Raw genomic sequence first — 12,441 nt, forward strand, 5'->3', positions numbered from 1 at the left:
GCCTTTAATGCCCAAGAGTAATGATTTTTTATCTCTGTGCTTAAACTGACTAAAATTTGAGTCAGACTTATACTGCAGGCATGTCCTGCTGTTGTATATACAGTGGTGTAGTAGAGTGCTGGACCTGGAGTCAAGAAGCCACGACTTCAGTACAGCCGCAGACGTTTACTAGCTAGGAAACTGAGCAAGTCACTTAACCTCTGTCTGCCTCAGTTTCCTCAACTGTAAAATGGGCACCTACCTCCCAGGCCAGTTGTAAGAATCAAATGAGATAATTGCAAAATGCTTAGCACAGTGCCTGGCATAGCAGGCACCTAAATACATGTTTATGCCCTTCCCCTTTTATGTATGAGTACCAGGATGATAATGTACAAGAAATTTAAAAGGTTGTATATAAATGAAGTTAGGATTAGACTGAATTTGTTTTGCACCAGGGGACAGAATTAGGACTGTCCCCTGGGGCAGTGGAGTTATGAGGATATGAGCAGAAGTTATAAGGATATAAATTTTAGTGCAGTATTTTCCTTCAGTCAGGAACTATCCAACAATGGAATAGGCTGAGCCTCATGATGGTCAAAAAAGTATTGAGAGATACAAAATGTTTACAACCTAATACTTCACATAATCTCTAGAAGGCTGCTTTCAAAGCATGTATTGTAGCTCTGACTAGGGATAATTATTTCCAAAGGAAACTGACACATTAACACTTTCAGTTTGAATATGGTCAATGGCAAGTAATATCCCAAATTGACATCCTTCATCTCACAGAAGATAACAGTTGTGTCAAACGTGGCCAGCTGGCCACAACACTTCCAAGCGCAGCTTGAATAGATTAGAATGTAATTGGGAAATATTTAACAAAATACATAAAAATGCAATAAAACATAGATAATATACTTTAAAACCAAATCAATGTGCAGGCTATAGGAATCCTTATGTATGAATTAGTGGTCCCCTTTTGTGAGTGTGACACCACAATAACACAAATAACTATACCTAACCTACAGGGTTTTCTCAAGTATAGAGTACAGTTTAAGTAATTAAGTAGTTACATGTTCACAAAACCACAAGGTCAGTTAGGCCAAAGTTTCTTTAGTATTTAATATGCACAATTATTGTCCTGGGTGTAATTCGGATTTTCCATCTGTAGTTTCCTACAAATGGATGGGCAATACACAATTAGAATATGACATAGTATTCCAAAGCTGCCTAAGACATCACTGTACTTAGTGGGAAAGGCTCAAGTTAGGTGTCTAAGGAAGAGCCAGAGTTGGGTTTTTTTTTTGCACACTTAAGACTGTTTAAATTGTTGATAATTTTATGCTTCTTAAAATGTTGGTGGTGCTTGTGTCAAAGGACATCAAGGATGATTTGTCATATGGTACAAGCTAGGAAATAGCCATGAAAAGCATTCTTCCATTCCTCTTGTATCTTTCATAATAGCTCTTTACTCCACTATGTAGTAAATACTGTAATACTCAGATGCAACTGTAATTGCTCCCCACCTGTAAAACAAATCCTGCAGTGCTTTGACTAAAAATGCCACATACATTAAATACTTATGTAGTCTTCATTTTGATGTTTGATTAAAAATGATGCCAAAGTTTTGAACTTCTAGAATCTGGACCCATCTCTTGAATTTCAGACTTGGATCTTCAGTAAGATGACTACAGTCTACTTTTTGCAGATGTCCTAGGACTGAGTGATCAATTTACCCATGCTGGAACAGAAGTCCAAATCAGCCACACAGGTAAGGAGAGCAGAAAGGCAAGCTTCCTCAGCCACTATTTGGTCTGTACATTTCTCCTTACGGAGAAAGAGAGATTTAGTTAAATCTTTGGCCTTTTGATCCATCAAGAGCGTTAGGGTGCCTAGTTGTTAAAGGCAGACTTAGAATCCAAAGCCTTAAGACCTAGTGTGACACTAATCCAATGAAACAATCACATGGACCTCTATGCCCTGTTCCATATTTTAGGAATACAGTGTAGCACACATCCTGTACTTCTAATTAATGAAGTCCTTGTCTTTTCTAGGTATTTTTAACTTTCACTTAGGGTGACAGATGATCCTAGTAACATCAAATGAAGTACTTATTTTATATGGTTTTGTTGCTTTATGTTTTCACCAAATAAACACCCAAAAAGGTAAAATTGTATATGACTTTTTTAATGAGAAATATTTTTCTACTTGGCAATTGCTGGAGTGACAATTTTTCTGGAGGATGTTATACAAATATGTTTGGAGAGAACCTGAGATAAAGGGTTACTTGTATGCAACTTAATTAGTTGAAAAGAAAAAAATAATTAGACCTGAGAAATAATTAGACATCTTGGATCATCTTACATTTGATTGATTAGTATGAAAAGCACCTTTATGCTTAATTCTTAATTATGCTTAGATTACTGTAAAGTTTCCAAATGCAAATTGACCTTATAGTTGTGATCTAATTTTTGACCTCAGAAGACATATGTAAGTTAACTATGATTATAGATCTTTGCACAAAAGGATTAATGTTGTCAGACAAAGGAATTGAATGGTAAACTTAAAAAACACAAACTTTGAAGATTCCATGTCGTAACACACAAAGGCCTTTAAAAAAAAGTCATCCTTGTAGAAAAGAACAGAAGGAAGGTAGAGACTGAGTTCTAGAGAATAAACTCAGTACAGTATTAGTAGTTTTCATGAATAGCCGCAGTGAAATTGAAATTTAAAGGCCTGGAGAGGACAAGGTGTTCAAGGAATAAAATAATTACTAACCAGACATTTAATTCAACAAAAGAATGATTACATCAAAATTGTGCCAATTTAACAGAAAATAAACAAGCTGCATATTTAAAATAGTTTAATATTAATGTTTTTCTGAGTTAGAAATACTCTTAAATGATGATGAAAATTACTAGGTGAAAACCATTTTCCCCAATCATTGAATTACATTTATACATATAATACAGAACTGATTGTAATTAGAAACATTATTATTAAAATAAAGGTTTAATAGATACAAAGGATTTCTTATCTCCACAACTTAGCATTGCTGGGAAGTCTATTTACCCATATTTAAAGTACTCTACTAACATTAAACTATCTTAAGTGCAATTTTAAAACAAATCTATGATTGCAGCATCCATCTTCCTGAATTATATACTGAAGTCAGAAAAATGACTCTCTGAGTGCATTCCTAGGTTGTCTTACCACCTCAAGTATAAAAAAATCAGTGCAAAAAACAAACAATGGTTAAGGTACTATTTTGTAACAACTGAACTTGAGGGTATTTTTGTCCAAGAAACATTTTATTTTACACTATGTATATATATGTATGTATATGTATATATATATACATATATATATGCATATATATAATATATATTTTAATTACATTGAACTTTAAAGTAAAAAGCAAGAAAACCTAGTTTCTCATTTTAACTGCAATACCAAAAGAATTACTTTAAAACAGAAAATTCTTTGGGTGAGCAGCCAAGGAAACAACACTGGAAAAGGACCTATGACGTTACTCTTCTGTACCACACTATGTTCCCCAGAATTCCAGGTTTACATTCGGCCATTTTAGACATGTCGATGCTCTGTGGCTGAAGAGAGCAGCTCTTGGTGCCCTTGTCATTATTCCTTGTCCTGGGGTGGGTTTTGTTCGCAGTACTGGGATGGCTACACTACAGTTCCACTTGGAGAATTGGCCTGGTTTTGGGATGACAATAAACCCTGCAAACAAAGCAGTTTACATTAATCCAGCAAAGAACCCGGTATCTAAGAACACATTTATACTAGTAGTTATTTCCATCATCTTAATCAACAGGTCAATTTTATTTGGTAACCACTGTTTTATCACATAATTCAATTTTTTTCATCAAGTTATGCTCCTACGCAGACGTTAAATTCATAATTACTAAGTAACACAAAGCAAAATTCATTGAGCCCCCAAATCCATGCATATCTAATACTTCATATGTAATACCCCTGGGGAAAAGGAAAAAAATTGCTCATCTTTTTGGAAGGAAGTTAGACTAAGGCCTGTGAAAGAGATGGATGTCCTACGGCAGGACTATGCGCTGTGCTTTCGTCCTCCAAAATAAGCCATTTATTTCCTCTTCACCAGTAGTGAACTAACAATGAATGAAGTGAGACAAGTTCGGGAATTACAGTGCACAACGGAATGGTGGGGGAACACGAAACAGAGGCAATCCCAGACGTGTTTTCATTGTAACTGATTTCTCTAATGAGAGGGAGAATACTTTTCAAGCATGTTTCAGTGTAGAGCAAGTAACTGTGGATTTTTTGGGGGAGGGGGGTTCGGTGGGGAGGAGGCAGAGAGAGAGGGTTTGTGGAATTACAGAAGAACGAACCAGTGGCTGTTCTTGGGTAAAATAAATAAGGCATTGGTGAATGTAAAAATTGAACAAAGAGTTCAAAAGCCAGTGCCAACCACTGAAGCAGTAAGGATTAGAATGAAGGGTGGGATCTTTGGAACTACGTTAACAGGATGCCTGAAACTCCTGGGAGTGTGTTGCTCTAACTAACTGTTCAACATAATTTATGTTGCTTTATGGCAGGCAGAAAATGAGATCCATATTAAATTTCTCTTAACTTCAAGTAGGTGCCATTTTACATAAACTTAAGCATGTTTAATCTTTTCCAAAATAAATGGCTACTACAATATTCTGGGATATGTACAGTTAGATCTTAATTCTATATTCACTGAATATAATACTTTACTTTTACAAGAGCATAACACCAAACTTACAAATCTTACATTTTAGGCACATAAACTCAATTATTCTTAAAGCCAAACTGAAAAGTACTAAGTATTGTTTATAAAACTAAGATTAAAAAAAGTGTGCCAGATACAGTATTTATTTTTCACATTTGGGATTTGTAGCAAATAAAATGGCTATCTATACTTGAACAGCATTCATTGACAAAGTTACATGCACCTTGTTCTAGGTAACCAGTGGGACTATAGTTATGCTACCACTTAAGTAATTTTATGTACAGATCATTTCTTACCTTAAAGTTAGGTTCCTGTAACTTAGATCCTTTAATCTAGACAAGACCAGGAAGCAAATACCAATTGGAATGTAGAATTTGACACCTCTTCAGAATCTATAGGAGCTCTTTTCCTCTCAGATCCAAGAACCCAGGAACCACTACTGAGAAAAGGAAAGAACCCTGTTCTGACTTCTAAACCAAAAGAACACGTTTCTGGATTGGTGGTAATGAGTCTCAAAACCTAGCCCAACTAAACTCTTTCCTGCTAACTCAGATCCACCAAGTCAGATGTGAGAAATCTACCAGGATAGGTGGATAAAGAAAGTGGCATTTTCTAGTTCCCCAACAAGCCTAGAAAATGCTGGTTGGCTTCTATATGTGATGCAGATTAGCTTTCTGAATTCTAACCACAAGAAGTTATATATAATACATACATACATACATATACATATATATATATATATATATATATATATATATATATATATATATGTAAATCTCCCATATGAATCTCAGAATTGGAAGGGATCTTATAGTGCATCTTAGTCAAATTAGAAGCCTGAGGAAAAATCATTTTAAGTGGTCAATGCAACCAAATCAAAGAACTGCATATTTTGCACAACAAAATAGCTACAAGCAAACTCCAAAAGAAATATCTGGCTAAGAATTTCTACCATAAAATGTTTGTGGAATAAGGAATACTTTAATGAAATAACAAATGGCACATTCTCGGAGAATCTCTTCAGAATTTAAGACTCATTTACCTAGAATATGGTAAGGGAGTTTGTGGGGTGAGTTACTTGGTTCGAAGGGATAAATGATCTATCTACCTGCTCACCTATCTAAAAGACTAAGTCTCATTCCTGAAATAAAAATGAGCAACCTATCAAAACATAATTGTCTTAGACAGATTCCTGTAAAGGAAAAATAAGCCATTGTGATAAAAACAGATGTAGGCTTTCTGCTCTTACCCTCCCTCCTCAAGCCATGTTTGTTGTGCTAGCACCTGACCTACTTACTCATCATTCCTTCTCCAAGCAAGTGAAGTCTACAGTGCTTCAGGGAGAAAACTCCTTTGAGAAAGGTTCTACCTACCAGCCCACCCAACATTAGAATAGTTCTGCTGAATTAACATTCTCTACTAGGAGCCTATCATTATAGGACAGAAGTATTGCCACACTCATGATCTTCCGTTCTTGATGTGTTCTGTCTCTACCTTCCATGCATATGGCACCTTCCTTCTAAGAAACTAAAGTACTTTGCATACCTTGTCATTTACCCTTACTGCTTTGAGAGAACAATTCGTTTTACTGAGGGACAGACAAGCACCCAGAGGCTTGGTGAGGGCCTGGATAGGCTGCATTATTCCCTCCCAGAAACTTGGGTTTAAATTCTACCTCCATTATTTGTATAACCATGAGCAAATTACTTAACCTTTAACCTTTCTTAGCCTCATTTCCTGCCGTTATAAAATAGGGATCATATAGTTTCATGTCTAACTTAATATGATTATTGTGAGGAAGGTACTACAGAAATGAATTACTGCAAAAGGTATTTCAAGGATGATAAGGATGATGATGATGACAGCAAAGCTTTGTGAAGCACTTTACACAGTCATTTGGTCCTCACAACAATTTGGGGAGGTAAGTGGTATTAACTCATTTTATAGATGACAATAATGGCCAAGGTTCATATAGCTAAAGTGTCTAAAGCAGGATTTGAACTCAGTCTCCCTGACTTTAAGTCCAGCACTCTGGCCACCTTGGACAGAACATAATCTTTTAGGGCTTGGCTCTGGAAAGGACTTTAGAGGTTCAGTCCCAACTCAGACTTAACAGATGTCCAAAGATTAAACAATTTGTTTAAAGAGAGCACAACCTAGAATGAGACTAGGGAGTCTGTGTCCTAACTCCAAATCCATTGTTATTCCTACTACATCCATTATCTTTTCTACACGAATAGATATTATTAGCAATATTACATTTTAATAATCAAGTTTTGATCAAGTTTACTAGGTGCTTTTCTTTTAATCTCCCCAACAATAGTGTAAAGGAAGGGAAGGCGAGCAGGATTGTTAGTCCTCATTTAGGACAGAAACGGAGGCTCAGAGATGAAATTCCTTGCCCAAGATCACTGAGCATACTCTGAACCATACATACTATTCTTAAGGTGCCATTATCTAATTCAATTACTTAATGCATGGCAACCAGCCAGCAGGCCCTTCTTTTATCTGTTGGGACATTTTAATTTTTACTGAACATCAATCAGTAGGAGCAGGCTTTCTGGTTAGTCAGATTTTTCTGGATAATGGAGGATTAACCCTGTTATACAATGGCACTGTCTTTCATTTTTAGAATGTACTTATATATCTTTCATCTGTATATAATGTAAGCTTGCAGTGCAACTCTTGATGTGAAAGGGAGTGAGCTTTCATGTGTGTAGATAGCAAGACATAACCTGTCAATTATCAATTAATTAAATCTTTGATTATCAATTGGTAATTTTCTTCCTAACAGGTATAAAAGATTCCAAAAGGGTTCTACTGGATAGCAAAGAGAAACAAACACAAATAAACTTATTTGTAATTTTAGAAGATATTAAGGGGAAAATCCCATAAACTCAAAATAAGATCCTAGGTATTTGAAACAGTAATAGCAACAACAGTAATAATGTGTCTATCGTTTTAGCATGAAGAATTTGATAGTACTTTGATTAAATATGATGATGATGATGATGATGATGATTTAGTTTTGGTCCAGATTTAGGATTTCACTTGGGTGGGGAACGGAGGAATGCATGAAGAAACGATTTTCATGAATGTAGATCCAGATTAGCAATTTGTCGCTGAATTGATTATTCTTTAAAGAGTTGCCTGGGGCACTGTTTCAGAGGCAAGGCTTAAACTCTGGTTACTGGATTATAGAGTTGGGAAGGGCTTTAGAGGGCATTGATTCCAACCCCTTAATTTTACAGATGAGGTAACTGAGACCTTGGAGAGGTTAAGTGATTTGCTCAGGGTCACACAGGTATGGTCTGAGATGGGTATTTGAATTGAGGTCTTCCTTGCTCTCACTCTGGCATGCACCAGTCTTCTTGGCTTCTATGCCAATCCTGTATCAATCATACCATGTTATATTTCAATTTTCTTTGGGCATAAGACATATCTATTATTTCCACGTTTTATGATCACAAAGCACTATACAGTCATAATTTCATTTAATCCTCACAATTATCATGAGGTAGGTGGTACAAATCTTATCATTCCTATTTAACAAATGAGGAAATGGGTTCAGAAAGGTCTAGATGCCCACAGTCACAGATCTAGTAAGTGATATTGCCAAGACAGAAAAACAAACTTGACTTGAAAACTTCTCACCCCATTATGCTTTTTTCGTATGCATATAATGGCAATATCTTCGGTATTTCAGAGTATCCTTTCACTGAAAGTTTTTATAATAGAAGCTGAAATCATTTGGTTCAGGCTGAACTAGAAGACCTTTGAGGTTCTCCCCAACTTTGGAATCCTATGAATTTAAAGTTTAGGATGTCACTTATTTATATGTAATTTCTACCTGCTCACAGAATGTATTTAACAGAAGTGTGTGTAGTATGTATATACATACTACACACATCCACAGCAATTCTCCAAAAAACATATATACATTCTAAATATAAAAGAAAGTACACAAAGAAATTGTGATAAAACCACCAGTAATATTCATGATACTAACCCTAATGAATAAAACTAGAAATTCAAAATGGTAAAATTATACTTGATGCCCAAATAATGTAAACAGATTTTAAAGTGTCTGTTGAAAACAAAAACTGTTATCTAAAAGGGAAAGGCCAGGAAGATATGATGTTGAAACTGAACCCCCAATATGACTTCAAGGTTATAATCAGTGATAAAGGGAAGACGGATTATCAAAATTACATTTCCCCATGAAGATGGGTAGGAAAAAAAGTAAAGAAATATATATCAACCTATCATTTGTCTCAAACATGCATTTCAACTGATGGCGAGCATGCTTGAAGTAGGTACAACAATAATTTTCATAATAAACATCAGTTACTGTTACGTACATTACCGATGTGTAAGGAAGTATAGGCTAAGGACCTAGGGAATGAAGAGAGGGCTGTAGATACAGGCTCTACGTGGACAAGAAAGAATGCCATCAATGCACAGAATGCACATGGAGGGAAGCTCTATGTCATTCCAGTTGGGAGTCCAGGCTTCTACTTCCAATAGTGTCTCTCAGAAACTTTGTGACTATGGGCAAGTCCCTTCCTTCTCTGAGCTTCAGAATCCAACTTCCTGTGGGCAAGGAACTACCTCACGTTAGTATTTGTCTTTTTAGCACTTAGGGCAGCGCCCGGAACACAGAGGACCCTTGATAAATGCTTGCTGATTGGTAATGAGTGGCACTAAATCAGAGCTTCATAAAAGGCTAGTAAACTGAATTGGTAAAAATAGCTGACAAGAGCAGAAAAGAAAAATTTAGCCATAAAGTACATCACTTTAAAATATATATATTTATTTAACCATCATTTTGTATGTCTACTGCATGTGAAACACAAAGGTACTACAAAAGGCCAAGGCTTTTGGCCCTCAGAGATCCTGGGAATGATTTCTGCCCTGCTTTGCTCCCTTTGCCATAACCCAGTAAGGCACACCCACGCATATGCATATGTACGTTCTATATATGCTTCTGTGTACATAAGTAGGATGGAACAAGGTCCTTGAATGCAAGGACTGTTTAATCTTTCTCTTCACACTCCAGGGTCTAGCAGAATGCCTGGTACACGGTAGGCAGGCATCTCATCAAATGCTGGTTGACTCACTGAACAGCAGCATGCCACAGAACACACACTGGATGTGGAGTCAGAATTAGATTACAGGCTTGTCCCAGAACTTACTACTGATTGCCACCTCTTCACCCCATTGTGAGGATCAAACGAGAATGCATTTTGTAAACTGTAAAAATGTTAGGCAAAGCTTGTCATTTGGCAAAAAAAAAAAAAGACTTAAGAAGTAAGGCATGCAAAGCACTTACTACAGATTCAACCAGTTTAACTGGGGAATAAAGTACCCAATGAAGACATTTGTTATAGGACCTTTAAAGTATTCTGTAAGCCTTTAAAGCACTATAGAATAAATATGAATTTTTATTAGTGTTTGCATAGCTTATTTTTTTTTTTACGGGGAGGGATGTGGGAGAGGTGCTAGAAACTTTTCGTTTTAGTTAACTAAACCAGTGTGAAAATATAGACTTGACTTTGAGGCATGTTAAGCCATGGCAACTGTTAGCAACCAAATGCTACATGAGAATCTGGTATTTCTAAATTATAGAATATAATGTAGAATTAGAAGTTCCAGAGGGCAACTTTGCCAGTATGTGTTTTGCTTATTTTCAGTTGACAATTTGTCCTCCCCATCAACAAGCTTCATGATTTATTCAACTGAATAGAAAAAATGGGCCTTATGTAACAAATCTACTTGAGGATGGTAGAATAGGACCAAAATCCAACCAAAACCATTTTTCTAAAAGTTACTATTCCCATGACTGCATTTTTTAGCCTTTGCTGCAAATAAGGTTGGACACAATTTCTGTTTTCATCCTCCCCACCCCCATTCTTTGGGCTACACACCAAAAGACTTGTGTTCTCCTACTGGTTCCACCATCAACTTACTGCCATCTGGGCCTCAATTTCCTTATCTGTAAAAATGAAGACTAGATGCTTTCTTAAACTCTCTCCCAGTTCTACCATTCTATGATTGAGGCCCTTTCTCTTCAGTATGATTTTTTTCCTACAGAACTCTATTAAAGTAATGAGCACAGTTTAATAAAGAATTGTACATGAATCTTAAGGGAGCTTCTGAGTCACTCCAAAAATTTCATTTAAAAATAAAAGGTAAAGTGATCTAACCATAATTTTACTGAATTTATATAATTTAAGATATTAAGCTAATATAGTAAAGTCTCAGTCAAAATGCTACAGGCATGAGATGTTCTGGTTATTGAAGGTTAGGCAGAAAATTTCCACGCTGAAAATCTTTTTAAACTGTGTTAGTCACATTCATGCCTTAGGAGAAAATACTTAAGACCACAGAACATTAGAGATCTAGTCCTACATCCTCATTCTGGGATGAGAAACATGGGGCCCAGAGAAATTAGGACATTCACCCATCCATATGGTATCCTATAATGTGTTAATAACAACACTGGGAGAAGTCATTTCCTAAATCACTACTCAATGGTCATTCCACTATATTATGTATCCATGTGGAACTCTAGTGCCTCATGTAGTACTAATGTAATATTTCTGGTGTATTTAAGGATCATGTAGGATTTCAAGGCTGTCATTCTAAACCAGTGGTTTTTAAAGATATTTACCTCATGACAAGGAGATACATATATACATACATATATATACATATATACATACACACACACACACACACACACATATATATATATATATAAAATAAATAATGTTTATGTGTATATGTGTGTGTATGTATTTGCTGTGAGACACTGTGGCACATTAAATGTTTAAGCTGGCAACAAAGGATGCCAGTCAATTGGGTATCAGTATCTGGGCTTTGGCAGTCCTCTGCCTTTCTCCTTTCTCACCCTGTCAACCTCTTCTTGACTTTCCCAGGACTAAAAATGCACACAGTGGCTTGGCGCTGCTTCACACAAAGAGCGGGCAACAAACTGCAGCTGGGTGGGACTAAGGTTGAAGACTGGGGATTATGGAAGTTGCATGATATGGTGGGAGCAGCTGTACAACTAATAGAATTTGTGGCATGTCCTTTGATGACTACTATTCTATTTATAGTACTCACTGTACAGTATGTAGTTATAGAAAGCATAAGAAATTAGGATGTGTTTATTCAGGCTATGAGTCCTATTCACTTTATACACACACACACAAAAATATGTGCTCATTCTGTTATCTCTAAAAGTAGACCAAGAACTCCACCTGGCAGTTCTGGTTAATTGAATTTGTACTATGTTAGCAAATGGTGCTTCTATTATGAAATTAGGGGTGCCTGCCTGAGTGCTCTAACACCATCAGCACCCTAAACATTTAAGTTGTGGAGTTATGAGAGAAACCTTAGGTTTTATCTAGCCCTACGACCTCACTTTATGGAGAGGGAAACTGGGATCCAGAGAGAGGAAGTGATTTGCCTGAACAAGAATCCAGGTTTCTCAATTTGGACAAATGCTCTATTTGTTCACGTTCAGATGAAAATGAATGATATAAAAATATGTACAAATCTGATAAAACATTAGAAAAATTAACGACACAACCTTGCATTTATGTACAGAAAAATAACCCTTTACTTTGCAGTGATATAAATTATTTTTTAAAAATTTAAGAATTAAAAAAACTAGTTGCATGGAACTTAGCCATCTAAGCAAAAAAATGTTT

At 36.1% G+C, this 12,441-nt stretch overlaps 1 protein-coding gene across 3 annotated transcripts in view; it reads right to left on the reverse strand.

The window, feature by feature from the left end:
• Positions 1–2,145: 2,145 nt before the first annotated feature.
• Positions 2,146–12,441, reverse strand: part of WDR20 (WD repeat domain 20) — an 88,271-nt gene continuing 77,975 nt past the window's right edge. Inside the window, exons 4-5 of one of the 3 annotated variants that reach the window (XR_002321451.2) lie at positions 5,020–5,159; positions 2,146–3,717 (exon numbers count right to left, since the gene is read on the reverse strand). Coding sequence is in view for 1 of the 3 variants with exons in the window: in XM_020971152.2 (XP_020826811.1) it covers positions 3,664–3,717 (54 nt within the window). In the remaining 2 variants the exon portion in view is untranslated. Of the gene's footprint in view, positions 3,718–5,019; positions 5,163–12,441 lie in introns of all 3 variants that reach the window. The other 2 variants (XR_002321454.2, XM_020971152.2) reach the window with 2 other exon arrangements.

This window comes from Phascolarctos cinereus, unplaced genomic scaffold, assembly GCF_003287225.1.
Source record: "Phascolarctos cinereus isolate Bilbo 61053 unplaced genomic scaffold, phaCin_HiC Scaffold_2;HRSCAF=192, whole genome shotgun sequence".
NCBI lineage: Eukaryota > Metazoa > Chordata > Mammalia > Diprotodontia > Phascolarctidae > Phascolarctos > Phascolarctos cinereus.